The 21,612-nt window shown below is 41.3% G+C and overlaps 3 protein-coding genes across 4 annotated transcripts; 1 reads left to right on the top strand and 2 right to left on the bottom strand.

The window, feature by feature from the left end:
- Positions 1-559: 559 nt before the first annotated feature.
- On the bottom strand, positions 560-6,771 carry elovl4a (ELOVL fatty acid elongase 4a). Its single transcript, XM_080895895.1, has 7 exons — positions 6,494-6,771; positions 5,472-5,554; positions 4,765-4,952; positions 4,425-4,505; positions 3,769-3,940; positions 2,867-2,994; positions 560-2,716 (listed from the first exon to the last, which is right to left on the bottom strand). Exons 2-7 carry the CDS (start codon positions 5,536-5,538, stop codon positions 2,390-2,392), a joined length of 963 nt encoding a protein of 320 aa, XP_080752021.1. The 5' UTR covers positions 5,539-5,554; positions 6,494-6,771; the 3' UTR covers positions 560-2,389.
- A 386-nt stretch (positions 6,772-7,157) lies between these two features.
- Positions 7,158-10,782, top strand: prelid3a (PRELI domain containing 3A). Of its 2 annotated transcripts, XM_080896136.1 has the most exons (7): positions 7,165-8,030; positions 8,328-8,496; positions 8,711-8,800; positions 8,891-8,961; positions 9,147-9,249; positions 9,479-9,555; positions 9,677-10,782. In XM_080896136.1, the coding sequence occupies exons 1-6, from the start codon at positions 7,999-8,001 to the stop codon at positions 9,548-9,550; spliced, it is 537 nt and encodes a 178-aa protein (XP_080752262.1). In that variant the 5' UTR covers positions 7,165-7,998; the 3' UTR covers positions 9,551-9,555; positions 9,677-10,782. The 2 variants fall into 2 exon arrangements, with proteins under 2 accessions (XP_080752263.1, XP_080752262.1); XM_080896137.1 differs by lacking the exon at positions 9,479-9,555 and having other exon boundaries at positions 7,158-8,030.
- Positions 10,783-12,326: 1,544 nt separating this feature from the next.
- fbxo32 (F-box protein 32) lies at positions 12,327-19,259 on the bottom strand. The gene is made up of 9 exons (XM_080897435.1): positions 18,955-19,259; positions 18,351-18,475; positions 17,989-18,038; positions 17,770-17,862; positions 15,320-15,413; positions 14,549-14,733; positions 14,239-14,421; positions 13,743-13,886; positions 12,327-13,612 (listed from the first exon to the last, which is right to left on the bottom strand). Exons 1-9 carry the CDS (start codon positions 19,065-19,067, stop codon positions 13,523-13,525), a joined length of 1,077 nt encoding a protein of 358 aa, XP_080753561.1. The 5' UTR covers positions 19,068-19,259; the 3' UTR covers positions 12,327-13,522.
- Between the last annotated feature and the right edge of the window lie 2,353 nt (positions 19,260-21,612).

Raw genomic sequence — 21,612 nt, 5'->3', positions numbered from 1 at the left:
TCAGAAAACATTGTAGCAACATTTACCCTTAATGAAATTCTTAGACTTAGACTGTTACCCAACTTTACATGAACATATAGAAAGTGTTAAAAAATGTTAAGAAGAATTTAAAATTAAGGGATTTAAGGTTCGATCTGCTGGGTAAATGCACTTCTGTATCTCATAAATTACTGTCAACAAGGCATTTTCAGCCAAAGAAATGCAGCTCACAAAATATCTTTTCTTTTTAAGACCATTCTTTGGAAACCACATAGATGGTTGTGTGAGGAAAATCCCAGCAGATCAGCAAATATTAAATACAAATCTGTCTGGCCCCAGCAACCACGCCACATTCAAGGTAATTTAAATCACCTTTTTTCCACATTGTGATGCTCAATTTGACCTTTCCCATGTATGCATTGATTTGCTGCCACGTGATTGGTTGATTAGATATTTGCATTAACAAGCAGTTGTACAGGTGTACCTAATGAAGATTCTGGTAAGTGCTGAATGAAAATATCTTTGTTAAAGACAAACTGCACCATGAAGGAGACAATTAAACCAAGTCAGCATTTGTACAGGCATTCAGTTTAGTTTAATCTGAAGAGAGTTCAAAGATAAGATATTAAAAAGAAAAAAGGAAGAAATTAAAAACAGAAGCAATGTTGACTTATAAAACGCCCAAGCAGAAAAGGCAGGAACATTCCCAAATGAGCAGTGTCCAAAATATCACAATATAATATGTACAACACAAAAAGAAGACAAATACATAGACAATTACTCTTAGCAAGGTGGAAAACAGTATTTACATAACAATAAATAACCAATAAATAAAATGACATTGAAACACATTAGCTGAAAGATGAAATAAGCCAGGAGTTGTTCATATATATCAGGCTGATCATTTATGCTCCATATACTACAGACAGTGGTAATGCATACATAGTTCTAATAGATGCACACAAAGTCTTTTTATGTAGAAATCATTATCTTTTATCTTTTCTAATCCAAATCTTGTTTCTGATAAATTTACATTCAAGCCTGCTCCAGGCATGAATTCAATCTGAAAAGTTGACTGAATACGTAAAGGAGTTTTTCTCAAAGAAAACAGCGCTGAAGGCAGGTTTAGTTAACGTGATGTTTTGTTTCTTTAAAAAAAGGTAGCAGCTGTAAGCTAGCTCTGAATTCTCTACAAGTACAAAAGGGAAGCCAGAATGCCACCATGTCGTCAGCACATTACATCTTCACCAGGGTCTAAGACGAACGACAACTTCTGAGAGGACAGAATATAAAAAGACAAGTAAACATCAGCAAAGACACAACGCAGCCAGCTTCGCTGACGGGGGTGGGGTGGTGGTGGGGGAACACTGAGATAGTCATCAGATTCATCATTTATCTGAATAACATTTATTACATTTCATCACATTACATACAGGTAAGGATATGCAAAATTGGTTATGGTTGTAAATAGAAATAATAATTTGTCACCCCCATGTGAGCTGAAGCTAATCTTTTCATCTTAAAAGCAGCAGTGGAACAGCATCATCCAATCAGGGTTGACAATTCATTTACTCCTATTTCTATGTACCCCTATGTATCTCTGCATATGGATTTCTTCTTCTCCTTTACATATATATACATATATATATATACATATATATATGTATATATATGTATACTTGTGCGTTAATGGATGACAGCTCAAAAGTGAGCATTTATATCCCATAAATAAATTAGTGTAAATAAGACAGTTTCATCTGCACAACTAAGTGGCTACCTGTAGGAGTGTCAGTTTGCAGCACACAGGTGCTGTAAACTCAAAGTCTCACCTGTGCAACGTCAACAACATGTAAATAATATGAGGACAAAACTGACACGATAGTGTACGTTATCGTCAGCTTTGTATCTGTACAGGTAAGCAACAAAAAATAAGAATACACTCAAATATAAATAGACATTTCTGTTATCATGTGTATTCCTGTCTCAGTATAGCAGTTTCTAATTGCTTTTTACCAGCTCAGATGCATTAAATGCAACTTTCTCACTTTTCAGGCTTCGATTTTAACTAGCTAAAAGTCACTCATGGAAGCAGGTCTACTCAGCGCCACAATAAAGAGAAGGAATACAAAGCTCTGTCTGACACCAGAAACTGTTGTATTTGGTGTTGTGATAATGGTCATCCGGTGTATGACCAGCGATCACCTTTTAGTAACAGAATGGTCCTCTCTTAACAAAAAATGCCTGCCTCGTATTTTATATACAACTCAGATCATGGCTTAAATAAACTCATCCCACCTGATCATCCACTTATCTAAATCTTCCTCAAAGTAAGTCTTTCATGTTTTAGCACGATCAGCCTAGAAACCAAGCAAGGCCCTACCTCACCTGAACCTCTTTGACTCACCCTCCTTTAATCTCTTTTAGCTCGTCCTTTCCTCTTTCTCCTCCCAGAGTTCTCCTGGGGTTTCTCCTCTTTGCTCCCCATCAGCATTGCTCCGTTGGCAGCTTTGCTGAGGCCGTTGAGGGTGCCATTAGAAACAGCCTTGCCGGCTTTAGAGGAAGAGGACACGTCGCGACGTGCGGGTTGCTGGCGGCGGTAGGTTTGATAGTAGAAGTTGCCAAACAGGACGATGAAGGTGATGGCGTAGCAGATGAGGGAGTAGTGCATCCAGTGGGGGAAATCGCAGTTGACATAGAGAGACAAGGCCGTGTGACCGATGGTGACATGGAACTGAACCTGAGCCCCAAAGAGAGAATAAGAGTTATGCTTTTGCACCATATTGTGTTTTCACTGTTCTTTCATAGCAAGAAGAATGATTTTCAGTCAAATGATCCCTACAATCAATATATTTAATTTCAAAATCAGCCACCCTGGAAATCAACCTACCATCTGGATAATTGTCAGATACTTCTTCCACCACAGGTACTTTTGGATCTTAGGTCCACAGGAGGCAAGACCGTAATACAGGTACATCAGGACATGGATCATCGCATTCATATGTGCACCAAAGAATGCTGCAGTAGAAGAAACAATAAGTTTTTAATTTTGTTCTGCTTACTATAGTTAAAAAAAAATCTTAAACTGAGTTGCTTTGAACTCCTGCTGTCTGTATCCAATAAAAAGACAATAGTTGAGGGGGTGGGAGATACAAACAAGTGTAGGTCCAGGGGCCCCATGAATCCAGATTAAACTATCCAAGCTACATATGACGATACTATGCTTGTGGGTTTCAGTGAAATTTGTCATCTAGCTTCCTCATCAGTGTTCAGACTCAGTTTACTCTCAGTCACAATCATCTACTTGCAAATATACATATAGCTGCACCTGCGTTTACTAATTAGCAAGTGATAGTGTGTTATCATGCTAAATACATACTGTGAACATGATAAACATTGTACCCAATAGTAAACTTCAGCGATTAAATGCTATTACTCTCAACATGTTGCCTTGTTGGCATTAGCACTTAGCTCAAAGTGCACCTCTGCCTGTGGTATACCTTTACAGAGTTGCTAGCATGGCTGTTAATATGCAGATGCATATTATAAAAAAAATAAGCTCAACAAACAACAATAATGAATACATTTACCAGTAGTGAATAAAAGGTTTATAGACAAGTAGCTCCACATGTTTGGTTTAGCTTCCTGAAGCACCCACCAAGGGATTTGTGTCTCTTCCCAGCCCTCACCCAGTATAAACCACAAAACTACAGAGCCGGTGAAGGCTTTATCAACAGCAATGCTGATAAATTCAGCATATAGCTGATGTCTGCTGTGTTGTGAGCTACTCACACTGTCCTCCTGCCACCCACTTGATGCCAATCCACCAGAGCGTGAACATGGAGCAATGATGGTAGACGTGAAGGAAGGTGACCTGGTTAAATTTTTTCCTCAAGATGAAAAACACAGTGTCCAGATACTCAATGCCCTTGGAGATGAAATACCACCACAGAGCTCCTGCCACCTGACTCCCACAGAAATAAAGAAGGAGAAGAAAAAGACTGTTAACATATGAACATATATGATCAAGAGCTACATGTGCGTGAACTCTGATTTTGGAAATCTTAACCTCGACCCGAGACTGACTCACTTGTGGTTTCTGTTTCAAACTACGTCATGGAGCAACAGGAAGGAAGGTGAAACTGAACACCATTCAACTCCGGCTTGTACTTTTTTCTGATAACAGGCCCATGCTCTAAATGTATGGACGCCGCTCATGTTTCTAAAAGCTCTCTGAGTGACGTGTCCCTGGCAGGCTGACTGTAATTTTCTGAACCATGGGTACAGTGGAGAATTATTAACAGGTAGGGATCTGGTTCCAAGGAAACTAATTATTGTAGCCACAAAAGTCTTAAAATAGTAAGTTACATAAACAGCTGAAGTCCCACTACTATATTCAGAGTTTATCTATGCAAGTGTGTGTGTGTGTGCACGCTCTGAACACTCACCCTGACTTCATTGGGATCATCTGAATAATCCACCGATTGACAAATGTAACTGTATCTGGCTGCTCGCGTTGCCATAAACAGCTGAAAAAACAAGAGTGTCCATTGAGTCACTGCTATCAAGCATACAGTGATAATGGCAGAGAAAAGAAGAGATGGAGTGCAGACAAGAGCATGAGTACACTGTAATTAGGTTAGTCTAAACCCAGAGGACAAAACGGCTGCTGTAACGTATCAACTCGGGAGCACAGTTAACGCTGGAATAAGAGGATATCAGATTTAATTCACTGACTGCAGTTATTGGACACGTGCAAGTAACAATCAAAACAATGTGACAATCTACCTCTTTAAAGATGAAGAAGTTGAGGAAGACCATGCTGAAGTTGTAGACAATAAGGGTTTTGCGGAGCTGGAAGGGCTCTCTGTTCTTCATGTATTTGGGCCCAAGCCAGAGAAAGAGGAGGTAGGAGGTGCTGATGGCGAGCGTGGGTAGGGGGTTGTCCATCAGGGGCCATTTCTCCACACGCTTGTCTGACAGAAACATGTTTTCATAGAGTTACATAAATATTCGTAATATTTGCATTGCACTGATGCAGCGTGGGTTCAGTATATTTTGAGAGGAGTGCTCGTGCTGAGTAGTAGTGCAGATAACAGATAATATCCTGCAGGTGGATGCCCAGTGGTCAGTTTGATGGTGATACTTTGAGAGAGCATCCAAGTATATCCTGGGTTGATAAAGGGTACAGGGCCTGTTACTGGGTGTAGCAACATAAATACATACTGCGGTATATTGCAGTACATATATAGCTACTATATGTCCTAAAGTATTGAGTAATTTGTTAACAAATTGCCAGTGATGCACTATTCTTATACTAACTCCCTCTATAATGACTCACAGCAGCAAGAACCCTGCAGAGTGATACATAATATCTAAGGCTGGACACACGGGCAAGTGAATGTGCATTTACTCACTGATAAATACAACTTCTCTGATCTTAAAATATCTCACACAGATGCTCTCAGGCATGCCGGATGTTTTGAAGGTATTACCTGCAATAGTGAGGGTCCACTTGTAGAACTCTATGGTGTCGTTGATTAAATGTGTGATGATCTCCATGGCTGGGGTAGTTAACCTGAAATAAAACAGACAACCATTTAATAAACAGAGCTAAATTCACTGAGGTTGAGTGGTGTCATTATGTAGAAGAGCAATAACAGGGAAAAGACATCTTAATAATGGCAATAATTTTATTTTAACACCACTCCTCAGAAAAGTAATCAAATAAATAGATCAATAGGCCAACGGGAGGTCAGTTATATGATAGGAGTTTGGTGCTCCATGAGGCCTTGGTAGTTGGGCAATAGGGTTCATTGCGCACAAAAGCTGGGAACACAGGCTGGTAGAGCGCATGTGTCAGCAGATTTTTGGTTTGAACACGACCAACAGCCAACCTGGTGACTCTTCGAACGAGAAGATGCCTTACATACTTTTACAATGAAATGCCTCATCTCCTGTAAAGAGAGCCAGGATGAAATACTCTGACTGTGGATTGCACATTCAGACGCAGGGTGTGATTTAACGCTCCTAAAAAGGTGCACCACCCCCCACCTCCCTCTCCTCCCCTTTCTCTCTCCGGCCCGGAGCGGATCAAGCGATGCTGCAGCATCTGCCATATTCCTGCACGCGCTCTACACAAAAACCGATCAGAGAATAAGACAATAATTGCAATTTATATGGAAGTTAAGATTCGTATTTAATACGCATATCTCTAAAAGCTTTTATTGCGATAAAAGCTTTATTGCATGCGTTTTAAAAAGCCCACTCTGTGTCACGGGTTTGCTTTCTGCGGCATGCAATCCCGGCCTTCAACCACGGGCTGCACGAGCAGTCTTATTGTCAGCCTGATCTCTCAAAAACTCACAGCTGATTGTATCTATGCGCCATTAAAACAACGCTTTCCACAAAACACATGATCTGACACTCAACGTCTGCATGCATCGCACAGTAGGCCACAATAGCGACATTTGTCTCGCCTTCACCTCCGCGCGGATGAGGATGCTCGTTTCCTTACCGTGTCGGTGCTTTAAAAGAAAATCCCACTATTTTTACATTCAGTGCAAGGTCACGCGATGCGCGTTAATCCGACCTCCAATCTCCTGATAGACTTTTATGTGACCTGATGAATTGTTCCGTTATTTGGAGTGAAACAGACGGGCCGCTGAATGAACGGCAATGGCACGAAATTCTCGTTAAGGGACCATACTAGCCTCCACTGCGCGTCTGCTTCTATGAATACCAACAACACGAGCGTAAATCCAAACAGTTATTATGTTGTACTTCCGGTTATATTTCAAAAATAATAAGATTTTGTTCCCAACTGATTGCACCCCACCCCAATGATCTTATATTATTATAATAATATTATATGATAATAATAATAATAATAATAATAATAATAATAATAATAATAATAATAATAATAGTTTCGTCTTGATGCATTCTCAATCATCCAGGTAAGTAAATCTCCAAAAGTTGATTGCGTTCATCTCGACGTAGCGTATTATTATTATTATTGTCATTATTATTATTATTATTAATAATAATAATAATAATCATTAAATAATATTATTATTATTATTGTCTATATGGTTTGGTTTGTTGTTTTTCTATTTTTCTTTTCTTTTCTTTTCTCCTTTTTAATAGCGCACTTTGGGTTTTTATTGGAAAGGACTTACCCTTTATTTCCGGTTAGGTTTACGATCTCCTTCGTGCAACTTGACTCAACCCCGCTCCTTTGCTGCCACTTGTCGGTGGATGAGGGAAGGATGCTTTGCACATGCGCACAAATTGAGACGGATGCAGCAACAAGCGCTTCACCAGCTTTAGTCAAGTCAGCCGGACACAAGCAGAGTCAGACAGGAAGAGCGGTACCCTTCGCAGAAATCTCATTGGAATACACTCATTGAAAGTGTTGCATCATAGTGCATTAAAGAGTTGTATAAACGCCATTAATGATACAAATTAAGAGATATGATTGCAGTTTAGGGCGCTGTTCATTACGAGTACATTCATATAGAAAAATTCTGACACTAATAAAAAGATTAATGCTAATTAACGTTTATGAACTGTATATCTCCATGAGATCGTCCACATACTCTACGTGATGTCGGTAAAACCAGTGTCGTCGACTGATCAGGACACTCGAGCGAGGATTTTATTCTGAAATGTGCGACCTGACTCCTGTATCTCACTATGTGACTTGACGCTACTTGCCTCCGCAGTTGCACCGGCTTCTTTTGTGTCCTAGCGGGACGATTTACTTGAATTCATCCATTACAGGCCATCTGCCTGTCGTCGCCGTGACGCGGGGATCGCAGGGTGTTTTGCGCAGTTTTTACGCGAAGCTGATATGCGGAGAAAAGCTGGGATGTGTTCCCTGGACTCACTGCATTGATGTTCGTGAGCTTCTGTCATCACAGGCCTCATTCTCCCATTACTGGAGCTAGTTCCTCATTATAATGGTGCGGTGAAAAGGGCGTTTTGTTCCGCGATAAGGTCAACAGACTGACATATAAAATGAAAATTTGGAGCACGGAGCATGTTTTCAGGTTGGTCAGCACACTGAGCCGGCATGTCCTTGTCTTTAACTTAATGTAACCCGGTGCTTTAAACGGTGAAGCTCATGGCTCCATATCTCCAGTCAGTCTGCTCTATGTTAAGTCATGATGGTAAGTCTTTATATGGGCTTGACACCAGGAGGCGTGCCACTGATGATGTTTCAAGGATGATCACTAACCACACCTGTCCAAGCCAGAGTGTGTCTTTCAGAAACCAACAATGGAAGATTTTTGATGGCTGCTGTTGTAACCACATTTAAACGTTATCTTGTCCTGGTCTGTGTGCAGTTACCCTTGGGAGACGGTGATCAAGGCTGCTATGAGGAAGTACCCCAATCCCATGAACCCTAATGTGATCGGGGTGGACGTGTTGGACCGCAGTCTGGACACAGAGGGCCGGCTTCACAGCCACAGACTCCTCAGCACAGAGTGGGGCCTACCGGCTATCGTCAGAGCGGTCAGTCATCAGCAGATACAGATATATGAAATGGTTCTCAATGTCTTGCAGGGGTTCCGTGTTTCAAAGGAATGACAGCACAACAATTCATTCACCTGAAGTGACTACAAACACTTCAGGTGAATGAAGTGTTTGTAGTAATTAGGCTGTTGCCAGTACAGGTTTGATTGCTGGTGTGATTTAGTGTGTCTGTGCTGTATATTTCTGTCTGTAGATACTGGGAACCAACCAGACACAGACCTATGTGAAGGAACATTCCATAGTTGATCCAGAGGAGAAAAAGATGGAGTTGTGCTCAACAAATGTAAGTTAATATGGAGGCTTGCAGCTTGATAAATGCTTTTAAACAAAGTGTGGCACAGACTTTGTCACCATCTACCCTTTTATTTTCCAGATCACTCTAACTAACCTCATATCTGTGGATGAGAGGCTTCTTTATAGACCACACCCAGAAAATCCTGAGGTGTAAGTAGTCTAACTTTTATTTTATTTGCATGTGTTTAGAATGAATACCATCAGTCCATTTTTAAAGGGCTAAGAGATAGGAGCCAGAATCAACGTGACACTATTTTTTTGCAGAAACAAGATGTTACGGTAATGTTTTTCTGTTTAACGATGTCTCTGCCATCGCCTGTGCTCTCTCTGCTCAGGACTGTCCTGACCCAGGAAGCCATCATTACAGTGAAGGGAGTCAGTCTGGGCAGCTACCTGGAAGCCATGATGGCCAGGAGTATGTCAGCTAACGCCAGGAAGGTAACACATAATATGTTTCTCTTTTTATTTGTCTTTTGCACCCTGATTTGATGATGAATGCAGATTCAAATAATACAGTCTTTGCATGTCTTCTAAGTGGGCCTCTGCTTTCTCTGCTAGTTTCTTTACCACTCTGGCAGAAGCACAGTCAGTGGTTTACAACCCCACCAGGATGTTCACTGGGCCTTGGTCTTGTTTTTAACCTTTCTTTCTCTCTGTGAATCTGTAGGGTTGGGATGCTATTGAGTGGATTATTCAGAACTCTGAAAGAGAAAATGTTCCTCTCTGTGACATTTACTAACGCTGGTAACTCTTCTTTTTGCCTTTCTTCGCAACTTTCTTCTTCATTCATACCTCTGAAAATCCCCAAAGTTGTAAGTGCACAGAAGCCATAAAATTCTTAGAGCTTCTTTGTTTGAATTTACAGATGTTGAAGTGTACAGTGGCAACTATTTTCCCCGGCTACACCTCATAAACAACTGGCGATCCTCAGCATTTCCAGCATTTCTCTGGCCGGTGGTGGTCTGAGAGGTTTTTTTCTGGATTTCTGTCTGAAACAGCACTGGAAGAACAAACAAAAAGTAACATTTTTGCCAAAGCTGAATGATTATTAAAAAGTATTAGAGTAGATTTTAAGAGATAAGGGGCCAACTGTGGTAGGCATAACTCATTGCTCACTGACTACTCATTAACTCATTAGCTGTTTAAAGAAGTGTTAGCAAAACAGAGAGCTGCATCAGCTTCACTGAAGGACCACCTGAAAACACTGTTTGAAATATTATATTACAGATGACTTTCACACCATGCCATATTATTTTTAAAACTACGGAGGAAGGATGCAAAAGGTGACGACGTGGTACAATGTTACTAGTATGCAACCAACTTCATGATTTTATTTGAACTAATGTAGATTTTGTGTAGTGTCACACAACAGAGACTATAGTAGGAGTTTAAATTGGAAAGTTTTTATTGGTGCTTATTACTTGTTACAACGGGGCACAGACTGTAGATCATGTCCGCATGATAGTAGTAAAAAAAAAACTGCAAGAATGTGGGAGTGGGAAGAAAAATATTTCGACAATATCAGTTCTTTGACTTACTATCACAAAAACAAGATGGGAATGTATCATTAACATCGCCTTCTTTCTGTACTCTCAAAGCATCAATACACCGGCTTCTTTTTGATGTAGCATGGGCAGCAGGTTTGCAAGCAGGTTACTGAGGAAGAGGAGGATCGTGCAGGTTATACAAACGCACACAGGCTAAACCATTTATAATGGCCTTAAGATGATGCCGGTGTATTGTTGCTTTGAGGGCAGTGCAATGCCTTTGCCAGTCACACCTGTCATGCTTCCACATGCTGAACTACTCCATAACCTGTATACCCTGAGGAGCAGGGCAGTACTGTATGTGCAATTCTGCATTGGGAGAAGCACAGCGTGCTAAATCAGCTTTCTGAGTAAAATTTTAAAAAATTACATATTTGTATAAATATTATTTATTTAACAATGTGTGATAAAACGTAAATTATTTCATGTGTGTGTGGGTGTGTGTTCATTTCATGGGGGGAAAACGTTACTTTTTCTTTTTTTTTTATTTGTAACTTGAAACAGTTGTCTTTCTGCAATGATTAAAAAAGTGCTTGAAAAATTGCTGAAGTCATTTAGATTTTCACTTCAGAGCCACAGTGTCAGTTTATAGCATGAATCTCTCTATACAAGGCTGACACTGCCTGAATGCTTTGGTTTGTGTCAATAACACTCACATTTGAAAAGAAGCATAAATCTGAGGCAAACCTCTCAGTAACTGTTGCACCATGACCACAGTGAACATACCAAGAGTTTTTTAAACTGCAGTGTAGTTCATCATTTGTCCAATTGGGGGCACACAGATACCTATGGTGCGGCCTCTGTTCACCTCCAGCAAGAAACCTAGAAAATGTTTAAAAATTGTCCTCATGTAAGCTCATTGTATACGCCGTTCAATAAATAAAGGAAACTTCTTCTTTTTTTTTTAAATTAACGGCGCACTTAATGATCACGGTATTACACAAAGTCAGTTAAACTTAAGGCATATCAGTCTATCGAGTTTTGTGAATTCATTATGCTTGCTTTGGTAAACATGAAAGTTACGAGGTTCACCGATTAGGGGAAAAATTACAAGACAACCCCCCTAAGAGGGAATGGTTTTACAGGTGGTGCCCACAGAACCATTGCTCTCTCCTTTTCCCTGCTGCCTGATTTCTCTCTAACCCTGCTTTTTGCTTGCATCCTTATCACTACTGGTAACATGAGACAGTACCTGCAGCCCATTCAGGCTGCACAAGTAGACCAGGTCCTCCAAAAATGGCACATCAATGTATGCTGTTGCAGGAATGTTTACTGTCTCAAAAGTGTTGCAGAGATCCCACGAGAGGGGCCATTACACAGGAAGAGAGGGAGGTAACCCAGCAGCACCAGTATCTGCTCCTTTGTGCAAGAGAATGGGGTGCCAGTGTTGGGCCTGGCAATTCTGGTGTTACTAAGAGAATGCACACTAAGCTGCATGGTACTGGTCTGAGAACTTCAGTCCCACTAAATTATGTCAGGACATCATGCCAAGTCTGTTACTTCCCATTTTGGTCAGAAACATGCAGACAAGTAGCCAGCTGGAGGTCATTTTGTAGGACTCTAGCAGCACTCATGCTTGCACAAAATAAGTCCTGCCTAGCTCTCCTCAGATCTTCACACACTGGAAACCGTTCTCAGACACACTAAATTTTCTTGTGCACGCGCGCGCGCACACACACACACACACACGCACCCTGGAGGAGCTGGACTACCTGTCTAACCTCCAGCTACCAGGAGTGATGGGGAAACTAGCAAGAAGCTTCCTTATTTTGCAGTTGTTTCCACTCCAGAGCACTTGTCACTTTCATTTGCACCAAGGAAAGTGAACTGGTGTACAATGGATTCTGCTTCCTTACTGGACAGATTGATTCCTTGAAGTTTAACTGTGTGTTATACCATGATGATCAAGTGCTCTATTCATCCCCCCCCATAGAAAGGTGTAGCGACTACTCAGAAATGACACCAGCTTTAAGGGCTTTTTTGCCCCCCTTTTATTAATTGAACAGAACATAAAGAGAATGCATTGCATAGCATGTACATCATTCTTCACTGTCTGATCAGTGAAAAAATAAAATAAAATAAAATAAAAAATAAAAAAGTGAGTCTGGGTCAGACTGCACTTTTCCTTCAAACCCAAGTGCACAAGCTGAGCCGCTTGCCAAAAATCTCATTAAGTAAACACAATCAGCTCGATGTCATGCGGGATATCTCAAACAGTTAACTTTGGTGTGAGAGCCTCAGAGCTTAACCCTTCTGTAAATGAGACACTTGATGTTTAAAATGATAAAAAATAAAATAAAATAAACAGCATTAGGATCTGAAAGCATTGCAAACAAGGCACAAGCTGTACCTATACGGCTTCAAGTTTCATGATAAAGGCACACACCACTGTTACACTGACTTTGATAACAATCTTTGGTAATACTGCACTCACGTGCTGCGGCTGTATCGCCTGCAACAGGAAAAAAAAAAAATCAAATCCTTATAAAAGTGAAAAAGAAATCAAAATAGAAAAGACTGACAGTGAGTCAACGTGTCAAACCCAGTCTAAACGGTTATTTACAACTCATGCTTACATTCATTTTCTCTTAGGTACCGCTGCAACCTAACATTTACTTTTCTTCATCCCAGTTCCAAACATGAATATTAGTACAGACTCCATCTAAACACCAAGCACACTGCACCTCCCCATACGAGCAATAACAAATACAACTTTAAAGAAATCGCTCTTCTTCCTTTGAAGAACAATTACTGGAAACCACTGAAATACAAGATTAAAAGAAAAAACAAAATCCAAAAAAAGGTGCTCAAATCTAAAGTTCAAAAGGTGCTTTTACTTTGCAAGTGTAATTTCAGAAAACACATTAAACTAAGATTGAACTCCAGCAGTTAAGTATTCCCTTCATTTCCTTCGCATGTAGCCCGATTTCCTCGACATCACTACTGCTCTTCGTCACGTCCACTAGCTTTCCACAGTTAACCCACTCTGATGGGTTCTCAGTGCTCGCTCAAAAGAAACCTGATTGCATAACTGTCCCGCTGCCTCAGCACTCTCCAGTCTCTTCTAAAATACATCCAAGAATCGTGATATTAAAGAAAACAATATGTACAGCAGTATGTACAGTCCGATCATCGGGATTCGGGGCGTCTGTGAGTGGGAGGGATCAGAATTTGAAAAGATTGATAAAGTCTTGAGGGGAGAGGGACATGGTGCAGCTTTCTGGGTTGTTGGCTGTGCAGGGGTGGTTTATATCCTGAAAGAAAAAAAGAAACATTGCATGAATTTATAATGCCTTTTTCCCCCCTCTGCTTTAAAAACAAGAACATTTTAGTTTCACATCTACACTGATCAAGTGCAAAATGAAAGAGAATGAAGCAGAGTACCTTCCAGAAAAGGATGTGGCAGTGTGTGCAGAAGTGCAGGGTGTCGCTGTATTGCTCTCTGTGAGGATAGCAGCGGCTCAGCTTAAAGTAAATTTTTTTCCACTCCAGGTGACCTTTATCTGACACCATCAGCCGCTTCCGGATCTAAAATATAAGACAGGCTTTTAAAAAAATGTTACTCAAAAAAATAAAAAAAATAAATAAATACTTCAGGCTTTTATTTTATTCATATAATACTAGTCACACTCAGAGTGAGATTTTTAGAAACCTTAATGGATAGTTTTGTCATAAGGGCGTCTATCCTGTAAAGCTTCTCTGTAACCCACTTTAGCCTATAGGTGAGAATCCCTCACTCACTTATCAAATGCATGCCTTTTGAGCATGGTGCTGGGTTACTGCCTCCCATTTTCCAGGCTAGCTTTATCACAGATGCCATAAAGGCCATCTGAACATTCCACGTACGCAAGTGTTTGCATTCCCTTAAATTTCTACATGCCTGTCTGTCTGTGAAGTGGTACTGGCAGAGTTTCTTCCACAACAGCCGGTCCTCTGTGAGGGTCCCCAGCTCCGGACACACTTGGCCCAGGCTGACCAGGTCTCTGCCGTCAGAAAGACTGTGCATGATGTTCAGCTGCAGACTGGCAGGCAGGTCAGTCAGAGTCATACCTGTATTTGTTGGCTTAAAAAAAAAAAAAAAAAAAGAAAAAAAAAAGGAAGAGATGAGAGAAAAGAAGAAAATCTATGATGTAATAAAGATTTGCACTTCAGAGCCCCTCTGGAGTTCTGCATTGTAGGCAGATGCTTACCCTATTGATCTGGATGTTGTCCAGCTGTTGCTGCCACTGCAGGATGTTCTCCATTCGGTGTACCCAGATGTTGATGTTCCCCACCAGCACAGACTTGCCCATGTCCTGAACGAGCCCACACAGCGAGACATATAGGGTCTGCAGCAGCTCTTTGATGGGGCGGACGTTCTGCTGGTCATCGAGGACTGTGGAGAGTTGGTCAACAGCCAAGATTAATGACCACAATGATACAATGAAGTTTCAAGCCAAGTAGACAGCGACTCCGCAAAATAAAATAATTTAAATAAAAATTATTTAAAAAAAAAAAAAAATCTCTATTAAACTAAATATTTGGTTGTGATGGAACGGCCCCGCAGAACTTCAAATATTTGGCAAAACAGTTTCATAACGCTACCTAAACAACCTGAATCTCTGTTTAGCAGAAGGAACATTTAGTTTACACTGTGACTTGCACTCGGGTCTGGTGACTGTCAGTGTTTTTCAGCGTGCCACTAAAGCACTGAACTCCATCCCCAGCCTTCTTCAGACATCACAAAGGTTCATTTCATCATATATCGAAAGCTTCAGCTTTGCTATACCTGCATTATTTGTGTTTACACTTTTGAGAAAGTAAGACGAGAAGAGTCCACTACGCTGTATATACGAGCTTAGCAAAAACTAAGACTGAGGGGCAAATATTTAAGAACAGCACAGGGAAACAAAACGACATGAAAAGAAAATCATCTGAAACACAAAAAGACTGAAATGAAGAGGCAGGGCATCAGAGCTCACCTTTCTGTACCACTCTTTCCAGAATGTTCATGTAGTTCTTCTGCGCCACTCCACTGAGTGAGGGGAGCTGGGACTTGGCAATAAGCTCCAGGAGCTGGAGGAATGGGGAGGTGGGGGGGAAAAAAAAGAAACAACATAAATTTCATCCTGTCTGCAAGTGAGACGCTCTGTTCCACTGCAGTGTTTCTTAAAGATTGTTAGGCTGCATTCTTACAAAGCACTTGGTTCTAACAATAATTGCTGCCTAGAACAACTTTGGAGACGTTCCATGTGGTCATTTCTCTCAAGTGAAGCTGTGGACGTCTAACAGCATTCTAGGGCTTTTATTAGGGGAAGAAGCTACTCGGAAAGGTGTTGGATAAGAGCGCAGGCTGTCAACAAGGTCAGCCACCCCATGCCGGCACAAACAAGCTTTTAATCGTTTGAGTCCTGGTTTTCCTGTCATGTGAATTAGCCGAATCATTTGACAGAGTGTGCGTGACTGTGTAAGCGCGCGTGTGTGTGTATGTATGTCTGTTGCCGTTGGCTAGCGGACAAACAGCGGGTTCCAACAGGGTGGCATGTCTGGCATGCAGCAGATGCTGTGACATCATGGAGAAACTGGCTCATTTTGACCACGTCATGACCTTTGTTTGTATATCAGCGTACTGGTAAACTGCGGGGTACTTTCTGGGGTACTAGGATACTGAAAAATAAGAACCAGCCAACCAGCCATCTTAATAATGCGTCATTTTTAACCAAATGACCTTTTTTGAGCCTTTTCATCCTCATGCTCCCTGTCAGCTTTGCCATTTTTAAGCTTCTTCACTCCTTCCTCACTGTCTTCCCCCCCCTCCCCCTCTTCCCAGCGCCATTCCTAAAACCTAATCCCGTGCCCTTCTTCTTTTAGCAGCTCATCAAGTGCTCCTCTCTTTGTAGAGCAGCCGGGCAGAACAATGTGCGTTTCCGTATCTACTTTTAGCTCCTGCAGTTCACTAAACTGCGCTTTATACTTTGGCGTGCGGCTCACACTTTTTCCACAAACACACCGACAGAATTAGACACGCCGCCACCTTTTGTTATTATGTGCCATCTCTGCATTGATGCTCATTTTAAAGTTACACATGGCTCGCCCTTGAAATAACCTACGTTCACTGGCTGTGAGATGAAAAAAAAGAAAGAAAAAAAACAAAAACAAATGGAGGACCACTTGCCTTGTCATGGAAGAATCTGATCTGTGTAACTGAGACAGAGTTAAATGAACCCGCAAATGCCATCAGACACAACCAGTGAAGAGCAGTGACCTAGGACACTGTGTCCAGACCAGGCGCTAGTGTTTCACAGCCATATTGTTCTTTGGGCTTACCACACTACACTGCACTCGTTAACTGGAACCTGAACTAAAAGGTCAATCCCAAACTCCAACAGAGATGTTAACAAATAGGAGTTAGCCAAATATCTGCAGTAAATCTAACACTTATCTGGACTACCAGATTATTTTGTATTCCGATAAGATTAGAGCCCAATCTCCATTTATGGGTTTGACACTGTATAAAATACGATCCCCTGAAACCTCACTGTTCTGCCAAGAGAAAGTTTTCTTGTGTCCTCCTGAAGAAGGCTACAACTCATTTAAATGCTTCTTTAGATAAGAACGACACACAGATACTCAACATAGAGAGGGAAAAAGAAAGACAGAAATGTGACACTGGACCACTGGATGAGTGAGGAGAACACATAAGGAGGGTGTTTAACCTGACAGAGGTATCTGTGTTTGTGTTTGCAGAGGGGTCCGAATCATCTGACTACCACCGGGTTTGGCTTCGTGAAGCAACTGTCAGGTGGTCGCACCTCACTGCACAGCTGTCACCCTCCTCTTGCATACACACTCCCCCACCTTCGCCTCACATGTGAGCACATGTGGGAGAGCTGGTGTTCAGTTCAGTGAGGAAGAAGCTCCAAATTCGACTAGATGATGGCAAGCGAGCATCACTTTTTTGTTCGTCTTTGTCAGGAATACCCACCAAGCTGAATCTGTTCAAACTCTGTGCATGTGTGGATGACTTTCATTAAAGAGTTTCCCGTGCATGGCCTTCCAGGTTTTCTGTTCATATCCCACAATGCTACTGACACTAATATCTCCCAATTGGTCATTTAAGCTCACTACATGATCCATCTGTTCCTCGCTTAATCCTATGGGATACCAACATGCTTTGGCAATCATATTCCAAAACAAAAAGAGCCACACTGTGTCCCTACTTCAAACACACACTCCCTGGGTCCCTATCATCAGCACTGAGAGACTCTTGTCTGCAGAGCAATGATAAGAAGCTGGCAGAGGCCTACACACCCTCTTAACCTTAAGCCTTTCTGTGCCACTGACAAACAGATCTCCCATTAACAACCACAGAGAAAGACAAACAGAAAGAGACAGCACAAACTAAGAAGAAAGGAAAGAAACGAGAACTCACTCTGACAACGTAATTAAATCTCCTCGTGTCCTTGATGGCGCTGCAGAAATCTAAGCGGTTGAAGGCCTCTCCCAGTGTACAATATCCGTGGCGCTGGGAGAATTTAATTATCAGGGTATTAGATTGCAATCCTCAGCAGGAGTATAGTTTTCTCAGCATGTTTACATTAGCAATGACGATATGAAAAGTTGATGTGAAGCGGAATGAGTCGTTTGTTACCTCCTTGGTGCTTCCTTTATGAACATAAATCCATTTTTCCCTGTGGAAATCTGTGAGAAAGCAAAGTGTTTACGTTAGTGGCCTGCCCTCATTAAGCGGCTTATAAACACTGTGACAAATGTATTCAGCACAACTAAGTTTTCAGAGCTGCCTTTGGAAAGGGAGTTTATGAAATACAGGAGAATGACTAAACATCAGTGTCATTAGGAGGTGCTCCACCAATGCCTTCCCTTCCAGCTTTCTCCTGCTTGTATTACCTACTCCAACTTAAGTTTGATGCATTGCTATGTGATTTATGACTCCCACGCTTTAAAACGGGCTAAATATTTTGCTTCCTTTTTTTGTTTTTAATAAGGACTCACATGGGACTTTTGTGTTGTTGTTCATTAAGTCTTTTTTCCTCTTCTTGGCAGCCATGTCATAGCTGAAAGAAAGCAGCAGGTTCTCCTTGTTAAAACTCTCCTCCTCCTCGGCCTCTTTGCAGAAGCTGCAAAAACACAAGGACACATTTATTTATTAATTTATTTTGAACTGCAATCCACTTTAACCTTTTCCTTCTACACAACGAGCAACTCCAGCATCAAACCCAAAGAAAAAAGTGTAACTTGGGCCGTGTTGAAATGACTGTAGCTCATCTGGAAAGTTTACAGATCTTTGTTAATCCACTCACTTGTTTAGGGAGGTTATTAATAGCTCGGTGATTAGCCTAGGAAAGTAACATAGCAACCAGAAACACACAAAGACACTGAGGTGAGTGAGAAGGAAACGACACCGAGGTGGAGGCCTATAGTTGTTTTTGGTTTGGTGTGTGTGTCAGCCTGCTTCTGTTCATAATGCTGTTTGGACTTTTGAAGAAAGTCCCTCCTCCCTCCATCTCTCTCTAACCAAACAAAAGTGATGGCGCATTTCAATTTCCAAAGCTCCTCAGAGACAGCGCCATTTCTTAGCTCTCGGTTAATGACCAACCTCTGCACGGAGACATTGTTGTTTTTGTCGTCGGTTGTTGTCTTTTTCCATCCCTCTTCGGTTTTCACCCAGCTCTGACCCGGCGACCTCCAGTCCTGTCCGAGAAAAGGCATCCTCACTCGATGACGCTAACTTAAACAAAGTCAATAAATGTGTGAGAAATCTTTGGAAAGCCCTCTGATTTAGCTTATTATGTAACCACCCCCGCTTCTAAGTGCTTTGTTTTGCCCCCTGTGTTTCTAGCCTACTGTTGACATTGCGCAGCTCTTCTTTATATCCTCCAAGTGAGAACCCGGAAGCACGCGAGCTCCGCCCACTTTGGAAACTTCCCCGCAACACGTGGCTTTGTTTATCAACTCCAGCGTTGCACAACCTCTCGGAGAAGCGAGCGGAGGAATCAACACTCCTCATGTCATGGAAAATAATGACAGGGGACACCAACAAATATTTTAACACATTGGAGGAAGGCGTTTTTTAATGTATACAGACTATTATGTAACTTTGAGAAAGTCAATTTCAACTTCATTTTATGCTTGGACTTAGAGATGTTTTGTGTCTCTTTGCAGTCGTTTGATTGACTTGTGTGTACTCTTTGTGCTTGATTCATTTTTTTCTTCTGCTTTTTTACATTGAGACACTGCTACTTTCCTGGCTGTGGTCGGAGTTCAGGTACAAGGAATAATCATTGTTACACTCATAAATCTACTATCACCACTGCTGTTTTTGATGATTGGGTTAAATATAAAGAAAATAACACTTGGTAAACAGAAAAATGATATACCTCACAAGTCTGCGTGCTCAAACGAGAGCTGGGTTAAATTCATACTGATTTGATCCCATCTTCCTTAATCACTATTCAATAGTTTACAAATCAAGCATAATTTCCAAATATGCTGTGTAAGCCATCCTGCAGCAAACCTCTGACTTTGAGGAAGGCACACTGCAAACCTGCCTGTTCAAACAATAACATTTTTTTTAATGCCTGATGGATTGATGTTGATAAAACACAGTTGTTGTTCAGGAAGCGGCCTGCTCAGCCTTATCAGCGCTCACTTCATGACACTGTAAATCTATAAGGGGGAAAATTACACTGCAATATCACAGCTAAGTGCCCTGATTCTCGGTCTCACTCTGTATTATAAATAGACTGATTTGTCCTCTAGATTTTTCCAGGGTATTTGGCCACACTGTGGATTGTGAAGGAGTGTGTTTGTGTCTGCGTGTGTGTGTGTGTAATTCAGGGGGCTTACCAGTGTGTTTCAGTTTTCCCAAAATGGCCCAGATTGATCCGTGAAGACAGGATGAGGGTATTTTGTTGACTTTGGCCCACGTTACAGAAGATAGCGTTTACAGGTCACTGGGTCGGATCTTATCAGCTTCATTAAACATGTGACACGTTTGCACATTAATCTGTGTGTGGCTTTTCGGAATACACATTAAAAGTTTATGTCTGTGTGTTTACAGCTTTAATCGCTTTTCTCATGCCAGCCTTGAGCTTTCAGTGCAATGACCAAGCGGTTCATTGAAAAAACAAAGATAAAAGCGATTGATGAAGAAGTGCCTTTAAGATCTTGCAACACACACCCTGGTCTGGTCAACCTGTCTTTTAGCTGCGGATATAAATGTCAACTTTCTAAAAATTGCTCCAACATAGCAAACACTTCTCAGTAAACTGCTGCAATGGCAGCTGTGCACGCATGTGTGTATCTCAATCCATGTGAGTGAGCGCTTACAATGCTGTCGTATATCACGACACGTTATATGATCAGGAAAAACATGTTATCTCTGGCACATGGTTTCCCTCCAAGAAGCACTTGTGCTTTGACACATTAAGCCGTGCAGATGTGGCTCGTGTGGTTTTTGTGCTGCTGATGGTCACAAACTACCCCCCAGCGCTACAAATGTATTTCCGCTTCTTCTTCCTCTATTTATTTCTTTGCCTTTTTTTTTACCGTGTAGAAAAAAAATCCACCTCAGACTGCGTATTACAACTTTATGGCTCAAGCTTTTGAAACAGATGTTTGTGGCTTTAATCTAACATCTTGATATATGTAGAAGGCCTGCGAACACTCTCTGCTAGATACAATAGAGCCATACGGGGCATATAATCTCAGCAGCTGCAGAGCTGTTTGTGCAGAAGTAGTTCCCCATATGGGTGACCATAGAGAGTGTGTGAGAAGTGGAACTGAAAAACCTAAAATGTATTACTGTGTGAACTTCAGGGTAATGCAGTAATATGCTGTGAGTCCCTGAAGTCTGATTAAGTCTATTTGTAGACTAGGCTGAATGGCAGGCTGGAAAGTCCCAGCAAGTGCAGTCAGTTAGTGACTGACCAAGAAGGCAGCTATGACCTAAAGAGTCTGGGTTTAGTTTACTCGTGGAATGACCAATAATGTAGCCCTACAGAGCCAGCATGTGTGTATGTGATGCATAAATGTATATTTTTTAACTTTATACATTTTCTATATTTATATCTAGATAAATGTTTAAATATGTTGAAATATATCTTTCTCTGATATGTTTGTCAACTTAGAACCTAGGAAAGGTCGTCAGTGAATGATCTTTTCCACTCTCACCTCTGTCTGTTTTTGTTGTGATGTTGTGACCAGACACGGCCCCACTTGAAACGCCAAACACCTTAATCACAAACACACACAC

This window comes from Rhamphochromis sp. 'chilingali' (assembly GCF_963969265.1).
Source record: "Rhamphochromis sp. 'chilingali' genome assembly, chromosome: 11".
Taxonomy (NCBI): Eukaryota; Metazoa; Chordata; class Actinopteri; order Cichliformes; family Cichlidae; genus Rhamphochromis; species Rhamphochromis sp. 'chilingali'.
Note: the sequence above shows the minus strand (reverse complement) of the source record. Positions and strands in the feature narration are given on the sequence as shown.

What these genes read in the sequence shown, in the direction of transcription:
- fbxo32 (XM_080897435.1), bottom strand. Translation starts at nt 19,067, where the DNA reads ATGCCTTTTCTCGGACAGGACTGGAGGTCGCCGGGTCAGAGCTGGGTG. An exon ending in AACAATGTCTCCGTGCAGAG is followed by an intron (nt 18,476 to 18,954) that starts GTTGGTCATTAA and finishes GTGTTTTTGCAG; the next exon opens with CTTCTGCAAAGAGGCCGAGG. An exon ending in CAACAACACAAAAGTCCCAT is followed by an intron (nt 18,039 to 18,350) that starts GTGAGTCCTTAT and finishes GCTTTCTCACAG; the next exon opens with ATTTCCACAGGGAAAAATGG.
- elovl4a (XM_080895895.1), bottom strand. Translation starts at nt 5,538, where the DNA reads ATGGAGATCATCACACATTTAATCAACGACACCATAGAGTTCTACAAG. An exon ending in GTGGACCCTCACTATTGCAG is followed by an intron (nt 4,953 to 5,471) that starts GTAATACCTTCA and finishes TGTTTCTGTCAG; the next exon opens with ACAAGCGTGTGGAGAAATGG. An exon ending in ATCTGACAATTATCCAGATG is followed by an intron (nt 2,717 to 2,866) that starts GTAGGTTGATTT and finishes TTTGGGGCTCAG; the next exon opens with GTTCAGTTCCATGTCACCAT.
- prelid3a (XM_080896136.1), top strand. Translation starts at nt 7,999, where the DNA reads ATGAAAATTTGGAGCACGGAGCATGTTTTCAG. An exon ending in AGCACGGAGCATGTTTTCAG is followed by an intron (nt 8,031 to 8,327) that starts GTTGGTCAGCAC and finishes GTCTGTGTGCAG; the next exon opens with TTACCCTTGGGAGACGGTGA. An exon ending in TGTCAGCTAACGCCAGGAAG is followed by an intron (nt 9,250 to 9,478) that starts GTAACACATAAT and finishes GTGAATCTGTAG; the next exon opens with GGTTGGGATGCTATTGAGTG.